Genomic DNA, 26,088 nt, shown 5'->3' with positions numbered 1-26,088 from the left:
GGTACCTGAGATTGATACATGTCCACCACAGTGAAACCATGGAAGTGCAGGTGCTCCAAGCTTTCACAGAATGTCAGTAGAGCCCCCGTACCGCTGAACACCCCCTTCTACCAGCTTTGGATAGAACTCACATCATCATCATCCCTTACTTAGCGTTGCACCTCCGAATACATCGTGACTCTGCTACACCACCACTAGTGAGCTGAATTTTGACCCCCATTTCACACATAACGTTTTTTTCCCCCCTAGTTTCTGCCTGAAAATTTGGGGTGTGTCTTAAAGTCCGAAAATTACAGTACCTGTGGGCCTAGCACCGAAGAAGTGCGCAGTGAGCATTCACAAGTCTGACAGAAGACTTTCATGCCAAACATTTTTAATACAAACACCCCCCCCCCCCCCCCCCCCCCATTTCCTATGCATTCTTAAAACCTACAGAGTACAATCACATTGGGTTTTACTTAGAGGGATTCTTGTGAATTTTCACAGGGATATGTAGTGAGTATGTACTGTACACCCTTATCCTCTTTAGATCTTACTTTGTAAAAAAATATTTTATGATTGTGACCAGCTTTAGTTGTGATAAATCTTTAATTACCCGAGATAGCTGTTCATTTGATGGAAAGCAATCTTCCCCGTCCCCCCCAACACATGAACACACAGTCCAGCCAACCATTCAAGTGTTTTCAATGGAATAGGAGGAGAATGCCACTGCTGGCCTCCTCATCTTCCCTGAAAGTATATAAAGATCAAGCGTTGACATTCTTACTGTCCAATACTTCTGTCCCCCCACATCAGTAATGGGCGAGTCAGGAGAACCTCTTCTGCATCAGATCCAGCTGACTTATCCAATATGTATTCCATACAGAGATCTGGACCCAAATCATCCCCCAGTACTTGACTTCAGTAGCATTACATAAAGTGGAGTTGGATCCTCTTGATAAGAGCACTTCAACACCCCTCCATTTGGCAGCGTGGACCTGTACATCAATATTCATAACATATCCTTGGTCAATAAGATAAAACCTATATCCGGAATTACAATGGTTCCCATTTTTCTACAATGAAAGAACGGGTAGCACTCTGTGAGACACTACATATATCTCGTATAATATGAAGGAAGCACATACTTCCAACTCTATGTGCAGCCCAATAACACTGACAGAAAATTTACAACATGCCATAAAAAACAAAAATATGGGCAAAAAAAAAAAATAGTATGTAAATATATCTGGCTGAACGAGAGCTAAAGAGACGGAGGACATAAAATCTGGTTTGTCCTCCAAGGTAGACTGGATCTTCTACAAAAGCAGCACTTTGTTTCAGTCTCACCATAGATTATGAAATACATTGCACTGTGCAAAAACACATACTGATGGCATCTGCAAGGTGGCAGATTATGAAAGGGGGGGGGGGGGGATAGGGAAATGCACTAGAACACAAAAGAAGCACTTCATGACACGCCATCCTCACCACCACCTTCCACCATTCGATGACGCGTTTTCTTCTCCCTCACTCCTAGACATCGAGTTATGGCAAGTGCTCCACCTTTCAGAAACCTAATGAAGTTGTCCCCAACTAGAGGTCCCAGGGCAAACAGATTTGGTTCCTTACAAGATTCATAAGTGTATGGATCAATTTCCACAGGGTTGCCTTTACATGTGATCGGCTCATTAGGCTGGTGTCCTAAACTCCGACCTTGTTCTTTTAAGAAAAAGAGGTTTGGATGAGATCCGATCAAGACTAAAGCCATAGATATCTTGATGACCTTCTTAAGTCCACCGCTCTGAAGGACACACTTCATGTCAGGCTTGAAAGAAAGTACAAAGTGCTCGGGATAACTTGTATAAGAGGGGTACAAGTTGGAAGCAGCTGAAGAGACTTGTGTACACATCATATGGTACACCTTGTGGTACTCTGGGTACAGTTTTTTTGGCAATTGTTTAAAAATCAGATTTGGATCATTGAGTCTTCTTCGGAAAGCATGAATTACTGGAATCTTGTTGTTGTAGGCGCATAAAACAGCATCGGCTGCTGTCAGTCCAGCTCCCACAATAAGAACCGGATCCACCGCTCCACTCAGCCGTCCTTTCACTACAGCATCTTCAAATTCAGCAATTGAATGTGAAACATAAGGAAGGTTCTCTCCATGGACTTCCAGACGAGCAGGGGCATCAAATGTTCCAGTAGCAAGAACAAGACTTTCCGCAAAGAGACAGAAAGGCTGATGAGAACCATCGGCCGCCTTCCGATAACCATGAATTTCCCAGTTCTTCTTGAGAAGGTCTTCATTTTCTTTATCAACGCAAGTTTCTTCACATGGAACATTTTCGGAATCGTGGCTTACAGAACCGTCTGCTTCCCAGTAAGGCCTCACCACAGAAGTGATGAAAGTGTGGTCTATAAAATTTCTCTGAATTCCCGTAAGTTTTACGTAATGTTTGTAGTAGGATGCCACTTCTGCTGGTGTCGCCCGGTCACTCTTTAGATTTCTACATGGGGAAACAAAAAAAAAAAAAAAAAACTATAGTATATAGTAAATAATTACAAAAATGGCAGTATTATCACCTGTGGGAACCATTCCTCATTACTCTGGGAGCATGGAACAGCATTGGTGATGTACTTATCTATTACACCATTATCTATTAAGAACTAAGGTGCAGTACCCAACAGCGGTCTCTAAACAATGAGAGGCGCTGCTGGGATCTGTAAATTGCTTAAAGGGACAGACTATTTGAATAATCATTCTGTGCTGGCAAAGTACAGGAGCTGGGTGCATCATGGTGTGGCTAAACATTTAAAGTTAATCTGTCATGTGAAAAAATGCTATTAATCTGCAGGTTAATAGCATTCTGAAGCTGCCCGCACTTACATCCCCACTGCCATAGCATTCAGGTTTCAGCCACGGCGGCACTGGCGTGGGTTAAGTCACTGCTCTGTGTACAAAGAGTGGCGGATATAACCGCCTCCCCCCACACTGACTGACAGCAGGATCAGTATTAGGGCCGGCTCAGTCAGTGCCAGGGGTGAGGTTACAGCTCTGGCTACACCCAGAGCGGTGACCGAAACCGCACCGGTGCCACACAAATGCCGGTAGGCATAAAGTTAATTTCTGACTGGCAGCGGGGGTCTGAGTGACAATACAAGGTAAGGTCAGAAAACTAGTAACCCCTTATTTGCAGGTTTATAGGGTTTTTTTCCCCACATGACTGGTTCCCTTTAAGGGAACCATCCCACCATCTTCATCCCCCCCCCCCCCCTTCTTTGATTGACAGCACTGGCTTCATAGCGCCAGATAAGGGCTGAGATGGATGGAAACCAAGCAGGTGGGAAGGTGCAGTTAAATCTACGGCCACGTCAAGGATGCACCGAGCGCCTGTGCTTGGCTGGTAAAATCATTCTGTACTGACAGAAGATCACAGACATTCTGATTAATCATACAGATAGGTCATCAATTGTGAAGTCCCAACTGACCCCCCCCCCCCCCCAAATCTCCATCTTCTTCACCCATAAACCCCCCCCCCCCAAAAGAAAAAAAGCAAACAAGACCCCCACATACCTTTTACACTAAGCTATTGGGCACCAGTGGCATTTAAACAGAGAGCCATATTGTTAGACTTTCTATTCTCCATTGTGAGAGTTATGGGCAAAGGCTACAAATTCACCATGCTCCGGTAACAATGGAGATCACATTCTACCGCAGCCATGCATTTTTCTTTGTAGTTCAAAAACATAAGAAGTATGAAATATGGGGCAAGCAGAATAGCATTGGGGTCTTCATGTGGCGCCTGAACCCAATTACATACATGCCCTCCCATATGACATCACATGGGAGCTGGCACTCACCTTCTCTTCCCCATGGCCCAGTCTTTAAACTTTAGGCCAGGTAACTCCATCCAATCACCCAGGCTGAGAGTCAAAATGGATCCTTCCATATCCTAGAAGAATGAGATACACAAGAATAGTAAGAGCGGACTGTCTGGTAAAGGAAGCATTTCATTGTGCAGTTTAAACTCTGATCTATGGCAAAACTTTGTTTCCCATGGCCTAATACTTAAAGGCAATGTGTCAGTAGGATCTCCCTACTAAGCCGTCTATATGGCCATGCAGGTCATAGGAGGCTGAATAAAATAATGCCTGGATATCACTGATCCGATGTCTTAGTCCAGAGAAATCCATGCTTTTCTGCATAGGTGAATGAGCTGTTAAGATCTATGGGCCGGACATAGTTCTCCCTGAGAATCTGCGGCCCCACGGCTTATTGTAACAAAGGGGTCATTACCAGTGGGAGACATGTAATGACTGACAAGAAAAAAAAAAAAAAGACAGCTGACGGCACATCAGAAAAGAAGAAGATGCACGCTCCAAGTCCACAGACCCAATTGGACGTCGTAACTCCAAAATAAAATATGGCACAGCATCCAGTCCAGGTGAAAGATTGGAAAAAAACTTTATTCCGCCATCATACAACGTTTCGACCCAATGGTCTTTATCAAGTATACAGCACAGAGCAAAATGGCCGCCTTATATAGTGCGGCTACAACATGCACCAATCACCTATATGGTACTGCCCACCAACACATAACATACACAGACAAAAAATATTCATAAAAATTCACATAATTCCATCAAAACAATATCACATATACATAATATCAAATGAAAAATTAATAAGTAGGAGAAGGATCGCTGTTAAATAGATCGACACCCCATACACACAACAGCCAATCTGTTCCATGCATAATGGTTGTCATGGTGATCACTCGCCAATCATCTCACATGTAATCGGCCCTTGTACACCAATCGCTATAGGCCAGTGTGCTGGGCTGTACCATATAGGTGATTGCTGCATGTTGTAGCCGCACTGTATAAGGCGGCCATTTTGCTCTGTGCTGTATACTTGATAAAGACCATTGGGTCGAAACGTTGTATGATGGCGGAATAACGTTTTTTCCAATCTTTCACCTGGACTGGATGCTGTGCCATATTTTATTTTAATATGTAATGACTGACAGTCCGCTCTCCTACATGCCCCATAGACTGCTTAGGAGGGTTAATCCTACTGACAGATTCCCAGTAAAGTGCTATTCCAGGCTGAAGGATCCACCCGCCATCCTCTTGGTAGGTGATAATGGCTAGATGCTTTGTGGACAGAGCGCTAAGCTTTAGTGATGAGCGAATATACTCGTTACATGAGATTTCCCTAGCACGCTCGGGGGTCCTCCGAGTATTTTTTTTTAGTGTTCGGAGATTTAGTTTTTATTGCTGCAGCTGAATGATTTACATCTGTTAGCCAGCTTGATTACATGTGGGGATTCCCTAGCAACCAGGCAACCCCCACATGTACTTATGCTGGCTAACAGATGTAAATCACTCAGCTGCGCCAACAAAAATAAATCTCCGAGCACTAAAAAATACTCGGAGGACCCCCGAGCGTGCTCAGGAAATCTCATGTAACGGGTATATTCGCTCATCACTAGTGAAGAGTAAAGACGCATATGCACCATAATAAGGAAAACTTCTAGCTCCACAACAGGTATGACAAAAGCCACAGACTCCAGGTACCATACGCGGAACAACATCTACTCACATGCCAGGCTCCACCCGGGGGCCCCTTCCCGAGCACTATGTGAGGAATATAGTGTTCTTGCTCCAATTTCCAGTGCAGAACAGATGGGTAATCATACCCAAAATCAGCATTTGGGTGCAGGAGTGTGTCAAACAACACGGCCACAGGGTTAGAGGAGCGACCCTCCAATCCCTCCGACAAGTATTCCAAATCCTGCAATGGAACAGACAACACAAGGCGATAAGCAGCGAGGAATGAAGACCCCAAAAACCATGGATTTTGGTTACTGAAAAAGTAAACAGAGCACAAATTTGGCAATTTTCTTTGAAAGATCAAATATTAAAAGGAATCTGCCGCCACAAAATGACTGTTCAAACCAAGCTCAGGCGCTCAGTGCACCCTTGGCATGGCCAAGCTTTTCAATGCACCTTCCCTCCTACATATTTTGCATTTGTCGCCACCATCCTTCTTCTTGACTGTCGGCCTTATAGGAGTTAAAGAAAAGTGGAGATGGATTAGATGAGAAGGTGCACTAAACAGTTGGCCACGCCGAGAGGGCACCAAACGAATGCTTAGTTTGAAGAGTCAATTGGTGCTGACAGATGCCCTTTAAATAAGAAAAATGAGTATACTATAGAAAAACAACCCACATCCACTAAAAAAAGGGGGAGTATTTCCATACACAAATCTATGGGTTGTGGACCCCAGGTGTGACTGTCACAAGCGGCTCTACCTGCTCAGCAATGGACAGATGCCGGGCCTCTTCTAGCTTGCTGTGCAGTATAGGGTTCGGATGCAGAGCTTCAGGGGAGAGATATGGTCTGTATCCAGACAACATGTAAGACAAGCAGATTCCAGATGGGCCATTTCCTGCAATGGAAAATGCATATGTTACGCTAGTCCCGGCTGTATAGATTTTCCATTCTACATCGCACCAGCTGTTCCCGACAGAAGGTCCAAGCAAACTGTGATGTGACTAGTGGGTGCATGATGTACACGGCACAGCAGCATGGCCCACTGATGGAGACTACTAGCGTAGGGCGGTGGGAAGCTGGCACCGACAGTACACAGTATTATCAAACCTGGACCATTTGCATCACTTGAGTACAAAGCCAGATTTTGGGAAAAATTTAATCTACAGCATTTACACAAGAAAAGTCCCATGATCAGGGAGACCATAAATTATCCATTACATGTCACCTGCTTAACCTAGAAAGGTGTACAGTGTCAACTCAGAAACGCTTAAGTAGAGAAATCACCAGGCCCAGATCGTGTACATCCCCCCCCCCCCCGAGTACTGCAGGAATCAAGTACCGCAATAGACCAGTATTTCTAATATTCACGGACTCCACAATAACAGGGTCTGACTGGCGCATAGTAAGTGTGGTGCCAATATTTAAGGAGGTGACAAAATCTGAGCCTGGAAATTATAGGCTGGTAAGTGAAGCTTCTACTGTGGACAAAATGTTGAAGCGTTTTCTAAGAAATGCTACCCTGGAGTGTCTCAGTTTAAATAACCTCATAACCCAACATTAACATGGGTTTGAGGTATCAGTTTTATAAAACTAATCTAAAATTCTTCGATGAGGAGGCAAGTTCAAAACTGGACCAGAGTAAGGACGTGGTCGTTTTCTATTAGGAGTTTGATACAGTGCCACATAAAACGAGCAATGGGACCAAGGGAAAATATGTGTAATTGGGTTAACAGTTGGCTCAGTAATGAAAGACAAGAGGGTGATTATTAATGAATCACACTCTGGATCTAAATTATCAGTGGGTTACCACAGGGGTCAGTATTGGGCCATCTTCTGTTTAATATCTTGTAGAGTTCAAACATAATAGAATGTCAATATTTACAGATACTAAACTCTGCAGGGTAAACAACACAGGATTATTGAAAAATTACAGAGGGATCTATGGCAAACAACTTTAGTGACCAGTGCCAGGCAGCTGCTGCCAAGGATCATAAAATCCTAGGATGCATTAAAAGAGGCATAGATGGTGATGAAAAGAACAGTTCTGCCTCTATACAAGTCATAAGTGCAGAGACACTTCGACTGTTGTATATCATTTTAGGCTCCAGTGTATAAGAGCGACCAAAATTATTAGGCCAACTGGAGGACTGCAGTACCAAGACAGGTTATCCATCTTGAGGTTATTCAAGTTTAGGAAAACTAAGACTTAGGGGTGATCTTATTACAACGTACAAAGAGTAGATCTTTGGCCTGCGACAAGGGAGCATCTTCTACGGAAAAGACGCTTTAATCGTAATTTCAGAAGGTGATTCGTCACTGTAAGAGCAGTGAGGCTATGGAACTCGCGGCCACATGATACTGTAATGGTTCATTCACAAAATATAGAATTTTACAAAATGAGAGCCTGGATGCCTTTTTAGAAAGATATAATACAGGTTATAGGCACTAGATTCTGTGATGGCACATTCCGGGCAACCAGTCGGATACCGGATCTGGAGTCGGGAAGAGATTTTTGCATTTCTCTGGATCAAGATGTAGGTTATAGTGTGAAGTTGATGGAATAGTATCTACCTTCAACCTTATACTAAAAAAAAAAAAAAAAAAACTGTGAAACTATAATGGAGCTGAAGAAATGATTGGGAATTTGCCACTTGGCTGCTCCGCTGACCAAATGTCATCTGTAATATGGATGCAAAACTGCGATGATAAGAACGGCTGACTGCACATTCACATACCTATGACAACCACTGGAAGAATTAGCGGAGGGTCTCTAGAGAGGGGGTTCTCTTCAGCCAAAGGCATCACTACAGGGCGTAATATTATTGCTGCAGTTCCAAACTACCCGGTCAATGGTCTGTGGTCAAGGCTGATTCTGGAGAGGAAGAAAAAATAAAAAATAAAAATATATATTTTTTTTAAATTCAAAATCATTATTTTCCCCACACAAACCATCACATAGGTTATAAAGCTATACTTTACACCCCCCACCCCCAGGCTTTCAGCTGTGGTCCAGGAGACAGAGGAGTAAGGCTGGGGTCACACTTGGCGTAAGACAATACGCCACGTATTATACGTCCGTACTACGGCCGTAATACGGAGAAAATGTTCCCAAAATAGTGATCCGTAGTCAGGGTGTGTCAGCGTATTTTGCGCATGGCATCCTCCGTATGTAATCCGTATGGCATCCGTACTGCGAGATTTTCGCGCAGGCTTGCAAAACCGACATCTAATGGATTTATGTGCTCAAATGTTCGGGAAAACACATATATATATATATTCTGTATTTAGATTTCATTCAGCGCGATATCTGTGAACAGCCGGTAATTCAATTGCCGGCTTTTCATTTCTCCTGCACAAACCCGACATTATATGAGACATGATTACATACAGTAAACCATCTCATATCCCTTTTTTTTTGCATATTCCACACTACTAATGTTAGTAGTGTGTATGTGCAAAATTTCAGCGCTGTAGCTGCTAAAATAAAGGGTTAAATGGCGGAAAAAATTGGCGTGGGCTCCCGCGCAATTTTCTCCGCCAGAAAGGTAAAGCCAGTGACTGAGGGCAGATATTAATAGCCAGGAGAGGGTCCATGGTTATTGGCCCCCCCGTGGCTAAAAACATCTGCCCCCAGCCACCCCAGAAAAGGCACATCTGGAAGATGCACCTATTCTGGCACTTGGCCACTCTCTTCCCACTCCCGTGTAGCGGTGGGATATGGGGTAATGAAGGGTTAATGCCACCTTGCTATTGTAAGGTGACATTAAGCCAGATTAATAATGGAGAGGCGTCAATTATGACACCTATCCATTATTAATCCAATTGTTTGAAATGGTTAAAAAACACACACACATGATTTAAAAGTATTTTAATGAAATAAACACAGCGGTTGTTTTAATAATTTATTGCTCTCTCAATCCATTTCCAGGCCCTCGCTTGGCAAAATAATAAACGCACAAGATACATACCCTCAGCTGAACCGTCACGTCCCACGAAGTAATCCATCTGAAGGGGTTAAAATAATTTACAAGCAGGAGCCCTGCTAATGCAGCGGTGTGCTCGTGCTTCTAATTCCCCGGCGAATGAATGAAATGTAGGTCAATGACCTACATTTCCTTCAGTCGCGGTGATGCGCCCCCTGGTGGATGTCCTCATATGACCTGGAGCGTGGGAAAAAGTTCCCAGGCTGCAGTTCATGAGAACATCCAGCAGGGGCGCATCACCGCGACTCAATGTAAGTACAGATCCAGCTTTCCTTTCAGCACCCGGGGATTACAGACACGAGCGAGTGGTTTATCGCAGCTCGTGCCTGTAATATTAGTTAACCCCTTCAGATGGATTACATCGTGGGACGTGATCGGACATCAGAAGGTATGTATATTGTGTGTTTATTATTTTGCCAAGCGAGGGCCTGGAAATGGATTGAGAGAGCAATAAATTATTAAAACAACCGCTGTGTTTATTTCATTAAAATACTTTTTAATAATGTGTGTGTGTGTGTGTGTGTTTTTTAACCCTTTCAGACAATTGGATTAATAATGGATAGGTGTCATAATTGACGCCTCTCCATTATTAATCTGGCTTAATGTCACCTTACAATAGCAAGGTGGCATTAACCCTTCATTACCCCATATCCCACCGCTACAGGGAGTGGGAAGAGAGTGGCCAAGTGCCAGAATAGGCGCATCTTCCAGATGTGCCTTTTCTGGGGTGGCTGGGGGCAGATGTTTGTAGCCACGGGGGGGCCAATAACCATGGACCCTCTCCTGGCTATTAATATCTGCCCTCAGTCACTGGCTTTACCACTCTGGTGGAGAAAATTGCGCGGGAGCCCACGCCAATTTTTTCCGCCATTTAACCCTTTATTTTAGCAGCTACAGCGCTGAAATTTTGCACATACACACTACTAACATTAGTAGTGTGAAATATGCAAAAAAAATGGGGATATGAGATGGTTTACTGTATGTAAATCATGTCTCATATCCTGTCGGGTTTGTGCAGGAGAAATGAGAAGCCGGCAATTGAATTACCGGCTTTTCACTAACACCGCTGCGTATTTCTCGCAAGTCACACTGCTGGTCCGTGTGGAATCCGTATTTTCCCTTCCCCCATGACGGCACACCTGAGAGAGGGGATCCGCCCAGTCAGGACAGGAACCCTACTGAAAATAAAAGGGCGGTACCTCTCCCTCGCTTCAGTTGGGTTTCCTGTCCTGACAGGGACCCTTGTGCTGAACACGGCGGTTCGACTTACCCAGGTCCCGTCCCGGCGTGGAAGAACAGGCAGCGCCTGTGCGTCGGAGGTTCGGGTCCTGGAGGCGCCGTCCGCAGGTCCCCCCGGGTCACTGCGTCCGTGCGGGCGTTGTGCAGCATGGTTGGAGGACCGGGTTCCTTCCATGGCTGCCACGCCGCCCACCCCTCTCTGCCGGCGCGGCGGCCGCTTCCGGGTCGCTCTTCTGACGTCGCACGTCAGGCCCGCTGTGAATGGGCATGCCCGTGTGACGTCGGAGGCAGGCGCCGGATCCAAGATGGCGGCGCCCATGAAGAAAACGCCGGCCGGTGAATGAAGACTCCGGCGGCATGGCAGAGAGGGGGAGGGATCACTATTGGGCACCGGAGAGGCGGGGAGTGCAGTGGTCGCCCCATAAAAGGGTGCTGGACCACAGAAGACGCGCTCATGTCCAAAAACTTCGCCATGGAGGTAGGACAACAAGAGCAGCTGCAGCAGTCTTCTTCACAGCAGCAGCAGCCGGAGCTCTCACCAGATGCCTTGCCGAGCCACCAACATACCAGGAGCAGCCGCTCAAGTGGTAAAAACAGTGGTCGTTCCGTCCGGCAAGATTCGTCAACGTCCAGGAGGGACGCTTCACGTGCATCTGTCCAGCCTCAAAAATCGGTACCCTTGATTGTCGGCGGTGGTGAGTGATCTACGTGAATGTATCCCTTATGGTAACAGGGTCCATTTTTCTGTTTTGATCACTAGGGGTCCAGGAAAGCTACCGGTAAAACAAAGAACCGAGAGTGTGCCCTTTGTAAAAACCCGCTTGCAGTGCAGTATCGGAAGGATCTCTGTGCTGACTGCATAAATAAGACTATTCAAGAAGAAACCCCTAATTTCACCACTAGCCTTAAAGCCATAATACAGGCTGAAATAAAAGACTCCTTAAAATTGGCCCTTAGCGAACCAAGAGGGGGAAGCCGTAGGGCGTCTACAGAGTCGGATATCTCTCAGAGACAAGGGAGTCATAAAACATCCCGATCTCCCTCTACTTCCCCAGCCTCGGTCCACTCTTCAGATTCCTCCTCGGACAGTGATTCAGGAGGTCGTCCGTGCCTTCCCACGGAGGACGTGGACAAATTAGTCAAAGCAGTTAGGTCTGCAATGGGCCTTAAAGAGGAGAAGACACCTAGGTCACTAGAGGATGTCATGTTTGGTGGCTTAGAAGAGAGGAGGAAACGCACGTTTCCAGTTAATGCAAAAATAAAAGCATTAATTGAGAAAGAGTGGAAAAGACCTGAAAAAATGGGTTCTTTGCCCTCTTCATCCAAAAGGAGATATCCCTTTGAAAATAAAGACTCTGAACCTTGGGAAAAGATCCCCAAAATTGACGGAGCGGTAGCCAAATGCTTAAAAAAATCATCCCTTCCATTAGAAGACTCGGGTGTTCTTAAAGACCCGCTTGACAAAAAAGCAGATGGTTTTCTCAGACATATCTGGGAAGCCTCAGCGGGGGGCCTGAAGCCAGCAATCGCTGGAACTTGTACGGCCCGCGCTCTGATGGTCTGGCTACAGCAGATAGAGGATCAGCTAAGGGACAAGGTACCCAGATCCGACATCCTTGCCAATATATCCTTGGTGCAAGGGGCAGCAGCCTTTTTAGCAGACTCTTCTGCGGATTCCGCAAGACTAACGGCCAGAGCAGCGAGCTTGTCTAATGCGGCAAGAAGAGCCCTCTGGCTCAAAGGTTGTCCGGGGGATTTACCATCTAAACACAAGCTGTGCTCCATCCCATGTGATGGCCAACTCCTCTTTGGGAAAAAACTTGAAGAAATCCTGGAACATGCAGGAGATAAAAAGAAAGGCTTTCCCAATATCCCTAAAGAGTCCAAAAAACCCTTTTTTCGGAGGAGAAGATTTAATAGAGGTCGCCCCCCAGGAGAAAGAAAAAACTGGGACTTTAGGGATAAGAGAGGCTCAGGCTACATGTTCAAAGGGCCCTCTACATCGGCAAAGAAATCCCCCCAATGACATTACGCCAGAAGTGGGAGGAAGACTCTCCCTCTTCTTTCCGGCCTGGGTAAACATCTCCCCCAGTACCTGGGTCATAAATATAATCAGAGACGGCCTCAAAATAAAATTCACCTGTCCACCCAGACGAAACTTTATTATAACTCCCCGAAGAAAGTCCCAGCAGGAACAATCTGCCCTAGAAGCCGAAGTCCTGGGACTTATCCACAAAAAGGTTCTTCTGGAGGTTCCGGTTCAGGAGGAGGGAGACGGGTTTTACTCCCCCCTCTTCTTAATCCAAAAACCGGATGGTTCTTGGAGAACTATTATAAACTTAAAAAAACTCAACCAATCCATAGAGAACTACTCTTTCAAGATGGAGTCTATAAATACGACCATAAAACTCCTTTTCCAACACTGCTTCATGGCAGTAATAGACTTGAAAGATGCGTATTATCATATACCAATGCATCCGGAATATCAGAAATACTTGAGAGTAGCTCTCTATGTCCAGAACCAGATGAAACATTATCAATACACAGCCCTTCCGTTCGGTCTGTCTACAGCTCCCAGGGTGTTCACCAAGGTGATGGTGGAAGTAATGTCATACCTCCGGTCCCGGGATGTAGTCATTGTCCCATATCTGGACGATTTCCTGGTAATAGGAAGATCAGAGTCCCACTGCACTCATCAAGTATCAGTGGTAACATCAACTCTAAGGGAGCTGGGTTGGATAATAAATATCCCCAAGTCCAGACTGCTGCCAGTAAAATTACAGTCCTTCCTGGGGTTAATACTGGACTCCGAACGTCAGCTCTGCCTTCTTCCAGAAAACAAGGTAGACAAAATAATAAATCTGACCGGTACAGCAATACGCCAGCCGACAATGACTCTGAGAAAGGCAATGTCCCTTCTAGGCTCGTTAACATCGTGTATTCCGGCAGTAGAATGGGCACAATTCCACCTAAGACAACTACAGTGGGAAGTTCTCTCAGCCCAAAGACTGCTAAAAGGGCATTTAGAAGGAAATCTATGTCTCTCCCTGGGCGTAAGGGATTCCCTAGTTTGGTGGACTGTGAGAAACCACCTGACAATGGGGGTCCGGTGGCAAAATCCGGTCATAGACATTATCACGACCGACGCAAGCGGTACAGGTTGGGGGGCTCACCTGAGGTCTCACTCTGTACAAGGGACCTGGTCCATACGAGAAAAGAACTATGGATCAAACGAAAAAGAGCTGTGGGCAGTGGAGAAATCCCTAAGACATTTTCTTCCTTTACTCCGGGGTCGCCATACTCGAATCCTGACGGACAATCGAGCAGTGGTGGCGTATGTCAATCATCAGGGGGGAACGAGGTCCAAAGGCCTCATGCAGGCATCAAACATACTCTTTCAACTAGCAGAACAACACCTGTCATCTCTGTCGGCATTGCACATCAAAGGCACAGAAAACACTCAAGCGGACTTCCTGAGTCGCAGAGGCTTAAGGCAGGGGGAATGGTCATTAAACCCCCAGATATTTCAACAAATAGTCCAAGCCTGGGGCACACCAGAGATAGACTTGTTCGCCAACTCCCACAACAGAAAAGTCAGGAGGTTCTGCTCCTTGAATCCGAGAGAACATCCCTTCGCAGTAGATGCCCTACTGATACCTTGGAAGTTTTCTCTGGCCTACGCATTCCCCCCGATAGTGATGATTCCAGCTGTGATCCGGAAGATCAGAGAGGATCAGGCGAATATCATCTTCATAGCTCCTTTTTGGCCAAGGAGACCTTGGTTCTCCCTTCTAAGGCAGATGTCGGTAACAGACCCATGGATCCTGCCAGAGGTTCCGGACCTGCTAACCCAGGGCCCAGTGACCCACTCTCAGGTGAAGGGCTTCCATCTCGCAGCCTGGAATTTGAGAGGGCGTTACTAAGTCGCCAAGGATTCTCTCCAGGGTTAGTCTCCACCCTGTTGAAAAGCAGAAAACCCATAACCTCTAGAATCTATGGTAGGACATGGAAAAAATTTCTCGACTTCCTGGGGGAACCATTGGGGGAGGTGGCTCCAATAGGTCCTATCCTAGAGTTTCTGCAAGCAGGATTACATCTTGGGTTAGCAACCAGCACCCTTAAAGTTCAGGTTTCTGCCTTGGGGGCCCTATATAATTGTAATCTTGCCTCAAATAAATGGGTCTCACGATTCATAAAATCTTGTAGTAGATCTCGGCCAGTTATTATCCCAAAAATCCCTCCTTGGGATCTAAATTTGGTCTTAGAAGCCCTGACTAAACAGCCCTTTGAGCCTTTGCAGGAGTTATCACCTAAGTTACTTACCCTTAAAACAGTTTTACTAGTAGCCTTAACATCGGCACGTAGGGTAAGTGATTTACAGGCCCTGTCAATATGCCCTCCTTATACTCAGGTTTTTGATGACAGGATTGTTCTAAGACCAGACCCGGCTTATCTCCCCAAGGTGGTTCAAAAGTTCCATAGGAGTCAGGAGATTACTTTACCATCTTTCTGTAGTAATCCTAAAAATCCAGGGGAACAAAGGTTCCACATGTTAGATGTGAGAAGATCTATGTTACAATACATGTCTGTGACTAATCAGTGGAGGAAAGACCAAACCCTATTCGTAGCCTTTCAGGGTAGCAAAAGAGGGTGCGGGGTAGCTAAAAGTACCATTGCTAGATGGATCAGGGAGGCCATTAGTTTATCCTATTCTGCAAGTGGCACTCCGGTTCCTGACGGCATCAAGGCTCACTCCACCAGAGCCGTGGCTACCTCCTGGGCAGAGAAAGCTGAGGTATCAATTGACCAAATTTGCAAGGCCGCTACCTGGTCCTCACCCTCAACTTTTTTCAAACACTACCGGCTAGACCTTTCCTCCTCTGCTGACCTAACCTTTGGTAGAAGGGTGCTCCAAGCGGTGGTCCCTCCCTAAGGTTTCATTCTACAAAATTCTCTCAGGTGTGCCGTCATGGGGGAAGGGAAAACACCAAGGTTACTTACGGGTAGCCGGTTTTTCCGGAGCCCATGACGGCACCCGTATATTCCCCCCCTTTTTTTCACCCTTTCGGTGTGCACTATTGTTTTGGGTGTGTTTAGTTAATATAATGTGGTGTTGGATTGCCATGTATACTAACCAGGGGGGCCTCTCATGCTCTGAAAACCAACTGAAGCGAGGGAGAGGTACCGCCCTTTTATTTTCAGTAGGGTTCCTGTCCTGACTGGGCGGATCCCCTCTCTCAGGTGTGCCGTCATGGGCTCCGGAAAAACCGGCTACCCGTAAGTAACCTTGGTGTTTTTCTCGCCCCCATAGACTTTCATTGGCGATTTTTTTGCGCAATACGCTGACAAACGCAGCATGCTGCAATTTTGTACGGCCGTAGAACGCCGTATATTACGGATCCGTAATATACGGCTGATAGGAGCAGCCCCATTGAGAATAATTGTGCCGTATGTTATGCGAGTTTTACGGATGTAGTTTCTGCGCTCTTACGTCCGTAAAACACGCATGTGTGACCCCGGCCTAATATTCTTCCCAAGTGTCTATAGAATTCCACCTCTTACTCCTCAGCTGCAAAGGAGCAGATCTCCCCTGGAGGACAGCGGCAGACGTCAGTGCCGGGACATAGGGAGCAGAGTACTACACACCGTCTCATTATATTGCCTACTTTCCAGACAGTTAAAGAATGTGAAACAGTAGTAATATATGTATACAGGGAATCTGTCAGCAGGATAACCCCACTTCCTCCCCAAACTGCATAAATGGGCATGCAAGACTTAAGTAAATCCAATGACATCTTTAGCTCTTCTATCTGTTGTTGCTTTTCCGAGTAATTAGCATTTTTGTTCATATGTTAATTAGGTTTTAAAGTACTCTTGGCATAAGAGCATTTCAAGGGATATTCCCATCTTATATTACTATTAATATTAATACCACCAATTGGAAATGTAGTAATAGTTTCATAGTTTTTATGGTGAGATGCGGGAGAGGGACGAAGGAGCTTACCACACTGAGAATGTATAGCTGGAAATTTGGCCCGGAGTTCCTCCTGAGGGTGCTGTTTCCACTGGTGAGCACAGGAAGGCAGAGGAAAAAATCTTCAGCTATAGTTTTTATGATTCACTATGCCTCTTCCCTTATGTGCAGGAACTTAGCTAGTTACTAGTGGTTGTAACCATGGATACCTAACTGTCACTATATCACTGGTTGTAACCATGGATACCTAAGGTCCTGCAATGCCTGCACATGAGGAAAGACTTAGAAATGTGGTATATTTCCTCTGATTCTAATTGGAGCCATTTACTATATTATTACTCCTACTACATATTGGGATAGGATCTTGGAGATAAAGGGATAGGATGTGTCACTGCCCAGCACCAGACTCTTTACCTCGATTAATAGCTCACGGTCTGGTTTCCTTGCCTGGTGCCTCACATAGACAATGAGCTATCAATCAAGCTAAATAAGTTGGGGCTGGGAAACATCCTCAAGAGACAGAGGCTAGGCAAGTGCTCTCTCTCACCAAGAGATATGATTTTGGAAGGGGGGGGGTAGTTCTTGGGACTGCAACAACAGACAGAAGATACAAAGGGGTCAATGGATATACATTTCAAAGACCTGCATGAGCATATGTAACAGATTTCCTTCAATATGTAAAGTAGAGAAGGGCATGTAGTAATTAAGTTATTAAGTTTTGGAAGTAGCGGACAATGTAAATCTCGTGGGGGGGGGGGGGGGGGTTAAACACGTGTATATATATATATATATATATATATATATATATATATATATATATATATATATATATATATATATATATATATATATATATATATATTCTATTCTATTCTACACACATATATACTGTGTCATGCTCTGGCTCTAAAGCCGGTATAATGCAGTATACGGAGAAGAAGCTGTAAGGATGAAGACATCATTGCCCTTGAAGACTTTGACTCATCACATGAGTAAAGGAATAAATGAAAGTAGGTTTTTGTGTTTCTGCTCTCAGCGGAGAGCTGGGATCTGGCCGAGCGCCAAGATATTTTCTTGAACAGAACTCAAATGCACAAGAGCGAAGATGAAGGATAAAAATAAATCTGTCTTTGGGGAGTAAAACTAATAACAGGCCGAGGCGACTCATGAAGAGCTGGATTTGTAATGTTACCTCTTCACAAGGCGGAGGAGGGAGCACACGAGTGCCGCTAGGATTCGACACCACTGGACAGATGGAACCAACACTAAGGGCCACAAGTTGGGAGTCAAGGGGGACGGGGCCGCACATGGCTGACAAGCACTGCACACACTGGAGGCATGACCCCTCATCAGCACCATAGGAATAATCCCAGAGGACAGCCTCCCTGCCCCAGTAGTCACAGCGGGATTCCTCTTCACTAGTAATCACTGCAGGACTACAACACCCAGAATGGGCCGGTCCTGCCCTCGGCAGGCAAGAGGCGGCTAACACAGACCTCTCCATATACGACCGCTGCGGTGTCACTGTCCGGACCACACAATAGGAAATGGCTGGCGAGGCGGTCAGCGATACGACACGGCGCCGGGCGGAAGCATCCGGCCACTGTGTGCAGATACCTACAGCGAGGTGCAGTCACAAGAGCAGGTGGCCCGGCCATGGACACAGGAGGCGCACAAAATGTATTAATAAAGTGTAACAGAGAATGACAACATTGGGGGATATATATTTTGGGGGATATATTTTTTTTCCCTAAATGCTCGTATATTTGGCTAAAATTATTTGCATTATTGTTTAATAGTATTGCGTGTTATGAACATTCTAGTGATACAGAAAGGCTGAACTTGACGGACCGCTGTCTTTCAACCCATGTAACGAGTTTTGCATTTTTTGGCTTCTATATAGTCTGTGGTGCTCCATTACTGGCTGCAGAATTAAACCCAAGGTACATAGTTGAGGGGGTGTAGGGGCTAAAAAAAACAAGTCCTGGATAAACCATGTAAGGACAGTACCCAGATTTCCCCACTTTAGTACAAACCAGGAGGTTTTGCAGCGCCCCTCGGCAGCGAGGAGGTGTAGAGGGCACGCCCTCGGCAGCGAGGAGGTGTAGAGGGCACGCCCTCGGCAGCGAGGAGGTGTAGAGGGCACGACCTCGGCAGCGAGGAGGTGTAGAGGGCACGACCTCGGCAGCGAGGAGGTGTAGGGGGCACGACCTCGGCAGCGAGGAGGTGTAGAGGGCACGCCCTCGGCAGCGAGGAGGTGTAGAGGGCACGCCCTCGGCAGCGAGGAGGTGTAGAGGGCACGCCCTCGGCAGCGAGGAGGTGTAGAGGGCACGACCTCGGCCGCGAGGAGGTGTAGGGGGCACGCCCTCGGCAGCGAGGAGGTGTAGAGGGCACGCCCTCGGCAGCGAGGAGGTGTAGAGGGCACGACCTCGGCAGCGAGGAGGTGTAGGGGGCACGACCTCGGCAGCGAGGAGGTGTAGGGAGCACGACCTCGGCAGCGAGGAGGTGTAGGGCGCACGACCTCGGCAGCGAGGAGGTGTAGAGGGCACGACCTCAGCAGCATATATTCCTCTAAGCCTTCTGCGAGATGGGACCTACAAACTCCCTGCATTGCTATGTTAATTAGAGCATTTTCATTTTGGAACAGAACCACTAGGACTTTACAATCAGGCAATGGAGCTGCTGGCTGGGAGTCAGAAGGGAGGAAGAAGTTAACCAGCTCTTGTACAGAAGCCATCAGAAATGCCCAGGAGAGCAGAAAGAAAGCTGAAGATCTCTGCACACACCCGCCCGGATCTATCAGACAACAGAGCCATCACAATGTCACAGCTTCTGTAATAAATGGACGTTATGGTGCTAGTGCGAACAGGAACCTATCCTCATAGGTATTAATGGGTACGGAATAATAGTATCCCTCCCAGTGCCTAAACCAGCACCTTTCCAGGATTAGACCCACGCTATAGATCGGTAGATACAAGCCGGTCCTTACTAATGACTTCACGTTACAGGTCCGTGGTATAAACAGAAAACTAGTCTACAGCCCTTCACTATGCCGCCCATTGCTATCCCTCGCTCATCATGGTCATCAAACCTTCCATTCGCAGCCAATAAGCCATCTGGTTAGATCAATACTCATCTGTAACGTTTATCTGGAGCTGCAGCTAGCCTCTGGAACGCTTTACCTCGGACCAGCAGACAATTTCCAACATCGGGCGCCTTGATATATTTTGAGGGACACTCAAGTCACAGCACTGTTAGGTTACGTTCCCACAATGAGCATTTCGGGAGCACTGATGTTGCAGATTTTCTGTGCCCATTAGGTAAATTAGTTCACGTGCGTTTCTTTCGTTGCGTTGACGCTGCAGTTTCCTCCCCTCATTTTTTTTTTGCACGTCATGTTTTAATAAAGTAACACTTATTCAAACAGCGATGCATGCATTTTTTGCATGGTTCTGCACTAAAAGGTCATACGCATTTTCAAACTCTACGGTGGAACTCTGCACATGACACTAAGTGTACCCCCAAGAAAACATGTGACATATTTCAAACACTGGTTTACACTGCGTGTATAAAGAAAAAAAAAAAAGGAAGCACAGTAGACGTGAGATTTCTGTAAATCCAAACCACTTTGCTGGAAACATAAGACACTGAGTTTTTCAAGTTTTTTTTGCGGGAACCCATCTTTAAATGCCACGGCCACAAACCACGACCCATTTGCCGCAGCTCTTCAGCCTTCAAAACACATGTAATTGTGTCGACAGGTTGAGCCAAATTAAGGGATGGATTCTGACAGAAGGTAAGTTATAAAGGAAAAGAAAAAAAAAAAAAAAAGATCCTTTGTAACCATTTCTAAGTTTGGCTAACGAAAACAACAAAACAAACATACAAAGCTGCCACAGAAGTTACATGCAAACTAGTCGGAGACAAGGGCTCTTAGAACAGACACATCCCTACTAGTCTGTTTTCCTGGATCTTGGCATAGCTACTGCTCATACCGGTAAACCTCGTCTTTAGAAGATCTTTAGCTTATGTGGATCAGTTTCTCCATCTTCTCACATCCACATTGTGTAGTTTTGCAGTTAGTTTCTGGAGCGGTGATACGAGGAGCCGGCCGATGTGACTCACTATACAATGACACATCTTACATGAATCACTCCGATTACATTGTACATGAAGGATTCTTCAGCCCGGATATTTCCATGAACTGGCGACAGCGCCGTCCAGTCCTGGAAGAGACTTTATAACGAAGAGTGCGGCAGTCAGCGGATATCTGCCCCCTGCAGGGGGAAAGTAACACTACAGGGCAGATAAGTAATGGGGGATGGGATTAGCCCAGATGAGGGTCCTAAGCAGACGGCAGAGTTGCTGATTACACTCCTGGTGCAGCATTATATTCTATATAACAATAAAGAGGTCGTCCTTTAGATTGATGACCGATCCTTGGGTCACCTGTGGAGCTGCTCCGTCTTCTTCTCCTACCCTGCGGCGGCCACCTATTGATTGAATAGGAGACAGATGTGCAGTCCCTCCCTCGGCCACCATCAGAGGACGGAGCAGCTCCACAAGTGAGTATTCAGGCGGATACCCAGACCAGCTGATCGGCGGGGGTGCCGGGTGTCTGACCCCAACTGATCACACACTGACGACCTATCCTAAGGATAGATCATCAATACTAAAGTAGTGGACAACCTATTTAAATGTAGTTTGCTAGATATTTTAAGTGTTCTTCCATTAGTCATCTCTGTCCGGTCTCCGGCTTCTGGTGTTGTGTAGGTCCGGACAATCCTATAAGAGTCTGTTCACACGGCGTTCTCACATACACAGACCCCATAAGGTGGCACACAGTGTTTATAGCCATGCATTATGGGAACTTGTCAGAAATCAGTCCAGCTCATAAGATGTATTAAACTGGCAGTGCCATAAGTAAGTACCCCTGGCCCATCAGGAACACGTTGGATGCAGTACAGCTTCTCTTATGGGTAGGAGCAGTTTTCCTTGGATAATTATTCCTTGCTCCTGGCGAGGTTCCTGGGCCCCGACGGGCCACCATTATTGGGGAGCTGGCAATCTGCTCTCACCATGTATAGTGGGCCCATTGGTGAGCCGCTTGCTGTGCCCTCGTATGGAGCATTAGCACGGTAGTGTAATCTTCACCGACTGCCTTGGCGCACACCGTCACACACAGCACAAACCACAGACGTCACTGCTCCGCCAATGCAAATAAACGTCCCGGGACACAAACGTGCGATTCACAGGCCAGCACGGATTCACCATTCATCTGAGCGACTGGAAGAAGTTTCCACCAGGTCTGAATAGTGAATGCAGAACATATATACGGCCCGAGCTCCAGATGGAAGACTTCCCCCATTCATGACCCTCATCCCGGAGCCTCCTGCAAGACACCACTGGCTCTGTGGACCCGGAGCTCTGTCTATTGCAGACATTTATTTGAATGGTCGACGTATAAGGATTAGTGATGAGCGAGTACTCGTTGCTCGGGGGTCCTCCGAGTATTTTTTAGTGCTCGGAGATTTAGTTGTCATCACCTCAGCTGGAAGATTTACAGCTATTAGACAGGCTGAGTACATGTGGGGGTTGCCTGGCTGCTAGGGAATCCCCACATGTAATCAAGCTGTCTAGTAGCCGCCAATCATGCAGCTGAGGCAAGGAAAACTAAATCTCCGAGTAGTCATAAACAGGAGACCACCCGAGCGTGCTGGGGAAAACCCTAATAAGGATATCTGACAGCCTGCCATGAGGAATATTGTATGCGGAGTGGCGCCCCTACCCAGGGGTGTGGGATTAGGAGGTCAGAGAGGAGGCCAGTGCCGGAACAGACGCCGGCCGGACTAGTCCCCATCCACTAGCCAGTGTGACGCTGCAGGTGATCATGTCATTCTGCACACACTGTCGTGTCAATAGTCACATGAAGACACATTAAAGTCCTCTGCACTGACTGCAGCAGCTGGGGACAGTCAGGACCTCACAGGTTCCCTTTACAGGGCTCTTGTCACCAGGTTCCCCCATATAAAGTAAAGCCTTTAAGCCTCATGTACAGTATTCTAGAACGACGCATGTCTGCCCCAAATCCACTCTGCAAGGTACAAAAAAAAAAAAAAAGCTTTTTATTATTCTCACATTTGTAAAGCGCCATGGAATAAATGATGGCACAGTCCGGTCCGGTGGGCATCGCTGGTCTTATCCCGACTCCTCATCTCTTCTGGCGGTCACCATCATGTGAATGACATGTCCTCCATCATCCACACAGCGTCCTCCATCATCCACACAGCGTCCTCCATCATCCACACAGCGTCCTCCATCATCCACACAGCGTCCTCCATCATCCACACAGCGTCCTCCATCATCCACACAGCGTCCTCTCTGCACTGCTGAGGGCAGAGCAAAATATTGTAGTGTGCATGCACCAGCTTTACCTGCAGGTTACTGGTGGTCTTTGGCCAAGACAGAGAGAAGGGCGTCTGCGCAGGAACGTGACAGAGGACGCTATGCGGATGAGGGAGGACATGGACGCTGTGCCGGTGAGGGAGGACATGGACGCTGTGCCGGTGAGGGAGGACATGGACGCTGTGCCGGTGAGGGAGGACATGGACGCTGCGCCGGTGAGGGAGGACATGGACGCTGCGCCGGTGAGGGAGGACATGGACGCTGCGCGGGTGAGGGAGGACGGACGCCGCGCGGGTGAGGGAGGACGGACGCCGCGCGGGTGAGGGAGGACGGACGCCGCGCGGGTGAGGGAGGACGGACGCCGCGCGGGTGAGGGAGGACGGACGCCGCGCGGGTGAGGGAGGACGGACGCCGCGCGGGTGAGGGAGGACGGACGCCGCGCGGGTGAGGGAGGACGGACGCTGCGCGGGTGAGGGAGGACGGACGCTGCGCGGGTGAGGGAGGACGGACGCTGCGCGGGTGAGGGAGGACACATCATCCACATGAAGGTGGATGATGATCACAAGAAGAGACGAGGAGCCGGATCAAGACCAGAGACGCCCATCAGACCCGAGCGCACCTCTACAAATATAAGAAGAGCCATTTTCTGGGCCTAGCAAGGGGTCGGGGCTCATACAGCAAACCAGAATGCTGTATATAAGGACATTCAGGTGCTGGCCGCACTGTATAAGGGGAAAGCCTGGTGACAGGATCCCTTTAATCCTTCAAACCCTGTAGTGTCAATAAATCACATTGGGGACAGTGAGCACCTGACCGATCCCTTTAAGCTGAGCATGCCCTATAGATAGCGGAGATCGGCACCTGCACAGCCGCAGCACTGCTCCTATAGGTCACAGATCCCTGTAATAGCGGCGGATCCACATACCGCAGCGTGTGACCGTGGCCCTAGCGGCGTCCGCCATACACGCAGTGAGGCTCGGAGCTGCACATGTGCCGCGGCTCAGCCTCAGCCATCGGCTCCGGGTCGCGGCTCTGTCTGTCTCTCTCTCTCGCTGATGCAATCGGGCAGCCGCATCCTCCCGCATCCCCGGCACATGGACGTGCAGGGCGCCCCCAGCATCCCGCCGCTGCCCACACACTCACCCGCGGAGGAGACGCCGTTCTTGATGCAGTCACTGGATCATGCTTCCTCCTCTGCTGCAGCCCCGGTGACAGCGCCGAGGATTTAAAGCCGCGATCTGTGGGAGGGCAAAGCACACAGCGCGCCTGCCTGTAATGCCTGTCTGTGGTCAGCAGGGGGCGTGGTGACGGGAGGCGGGCGAGAGGACCGCTCCGGGGGCGTGGCTACAGTGACAGCTGCCAGGGGCGGGGCTACAGTGACACATATATAAGGGGCGGGGCTATCTCTCGGTGATGGAGCAGAGCGGACCCTGGTTATGTAATGGTCTCTGCTGCTCCAGTTTTGTGTCATGAATTCATTTTGTTTCTATTGAAGCTTCTTAGTGTTCCCACCCACTAATATAATCATTCCACGGCCCCATAACGTATAATGCCAACAAAACTGCCCCCCAAACACAGTATTCTTATTGCCCCCAGTGAATTCCTCTTCAGTACCGTCCACACAGTATGATGACCCAGCAGATCATCCCCCTCGCCAAGTATGATGCCCGCACAGTGCCCCCCAACACTTAAAGGCGTTGTCCGGTCCAAATCAATAAGTCTGCAGTCACTCTGTGTGACCGTATACGTATGAATCCCCCCTGTGTACACACCGTGACACTGGACGGCCATGTTCTCACTCAGTGCAAGTGTATGGGGCGAGGCCGCGCCAATAGACAGGTATAGCACACACATATCCGCCAATCCCAGAAACCGGCGAATCTCCACAGCGCACAGTGCGTACGCTGGGGGGATTCAGAAGTCTGCAGTCACACAGAGTGCGGACTTATTGATGTGGACCGGACAACCCCTCTAAGATGGCCCTATAGTTCCCGCACACATTATGAGGTCCTGGTGACCCTAACATAATGGCTCCCATAGTCCCCACACACACACACATTATTAGGGACAGCACACAGTACAACACAAAGTATTAGGCTCTCACACACATGAAGTCCCCAATGACCTCAACACAGTATGACGGCCCCAACACCGTATGATGACCCCCAACACAGTCCTCCCATATAGCGTTAGGCTCCCACACACAATGTGATGTCACCAGTGATACCAACATAGTATGACGGCCCCAACACAGTCCTCCCACATAGTATTAGGCTGCCGTCACACTAGCAGTATTTGGTCAGTATTTTACATCAGTATTTGTAAGCCAAAACCAGGAGTGGAACAATTAGAGGAAAAGTATAACAGAAACATATGCACCACTTCTGCATTTATCACCCACTCCTGGTTTTGGCTTACAAATACTGATGTAAAATACTGACCAAATACTGCTAGTGTGACCGCAGCCTTAGGCTCACACACATTATGAGATCCCTAGTGATACCAACACAGTATGATGGCCCTCACAGCCCCCCCCCCACACACAGTATGAGGGCCCCAACACAGTCCTCCCATATAGTGTTAGGCTCCCAAACACAATATGAGCTCCCCAGTGATACCAGCACAGAATTATGGCCCCCAAAGTCCCCCACACACAGTACGATGGCCCCAACACAGTTCTCCCATATACAGAGGCATAGCTAGTGTTTTGGCTCTCCCTGGGCACCTAACCAGGTAACCTTGATTACAACTCGGTGACGCCCCCTACTAGTGCAGGAGAACCTCAGCATATGACCGCGCGGTTACTGAAAATAATCTCTATATAAAGACAAATATAGATAGTACCGTCATATGTTCAATGGTAGATACCAGTCCTACAGAACATATAAGAGATTACAGCACAGTTACAGATAATGACTAGTGATGAGCGAGTGTACTCGTTGCTCG

At 47.5% G+C, this 26,088-nt stretch overlaps 1 protein-coding gene across 2 annotated transcripts; it reads right to left on the bottom strand.

Moving 5' to 3' along the window:
• Nucleotides 1-1,083: 1,083 nt before the first annotated feature.
• Nucleotides 1,084-24,424, bottom strand: OSGIN2 (oxidative stress induced growth inhibitor family member 2). 2 transcript variants are annotated; one of them, XM_077270797.1, is made up of 6 exons: nucleotides 24,286-24,424; nucleotides 8,277-8,413; nucleotides 6,300-6,436; nucleotides 5,588-5,779; nucleotides 3,844-3,935; nucleotides 1,084-2,489 (listed from the first exon to the last, which is right to left on the bottom strand). In XM_077270797.1, exons 2-6 carry the CDS (start codon nucleotides 8,341-8,343, stop codon nucleotides 1,451-1,453), a joined length of 1,527 nt encoding a protein of 508 aa, XP_077126912.1. In that variant the 5' UTR covers nucleotides 8,344-8,413; nucleotides 24,286-24,424; the 3' UTR covers nucleotides 1,084-1,450. The 2 variants fall into 2 exon arrangements, with proteins under 2 accessions (XP_077126912.1, XP_077126913.1); XM_077270798.1 differs by lacking the exon at nucleotides 24,286-24,424 and adding an exon at nucleotides 16,768-16,913.
• Between the last annotated feature and the right edge of the window lie 1,664 nt (nucleotides 24,425-26,088).

Source organism: Ranitomeya variabilis, chromosome 6, assembly GCF_051348905.1.
Source record: "Ranitomeya variabilis isolate aRanVar5 chromosome 6, aRanVar5.hap1, whole genome shotgun sequence".
Taxonomy (NCBI): domain Eukaryota; kingdom Metazoa; phylum Chordata; class Amphibia; order Anura; family Dendrobatidae; genus Ranitomeya; species Ranitomeya variabilis.
Note: the sequence above shows the minus strand (reverse complement) of the source record. Positions and strands in the feature narration are given on the sequence as shown.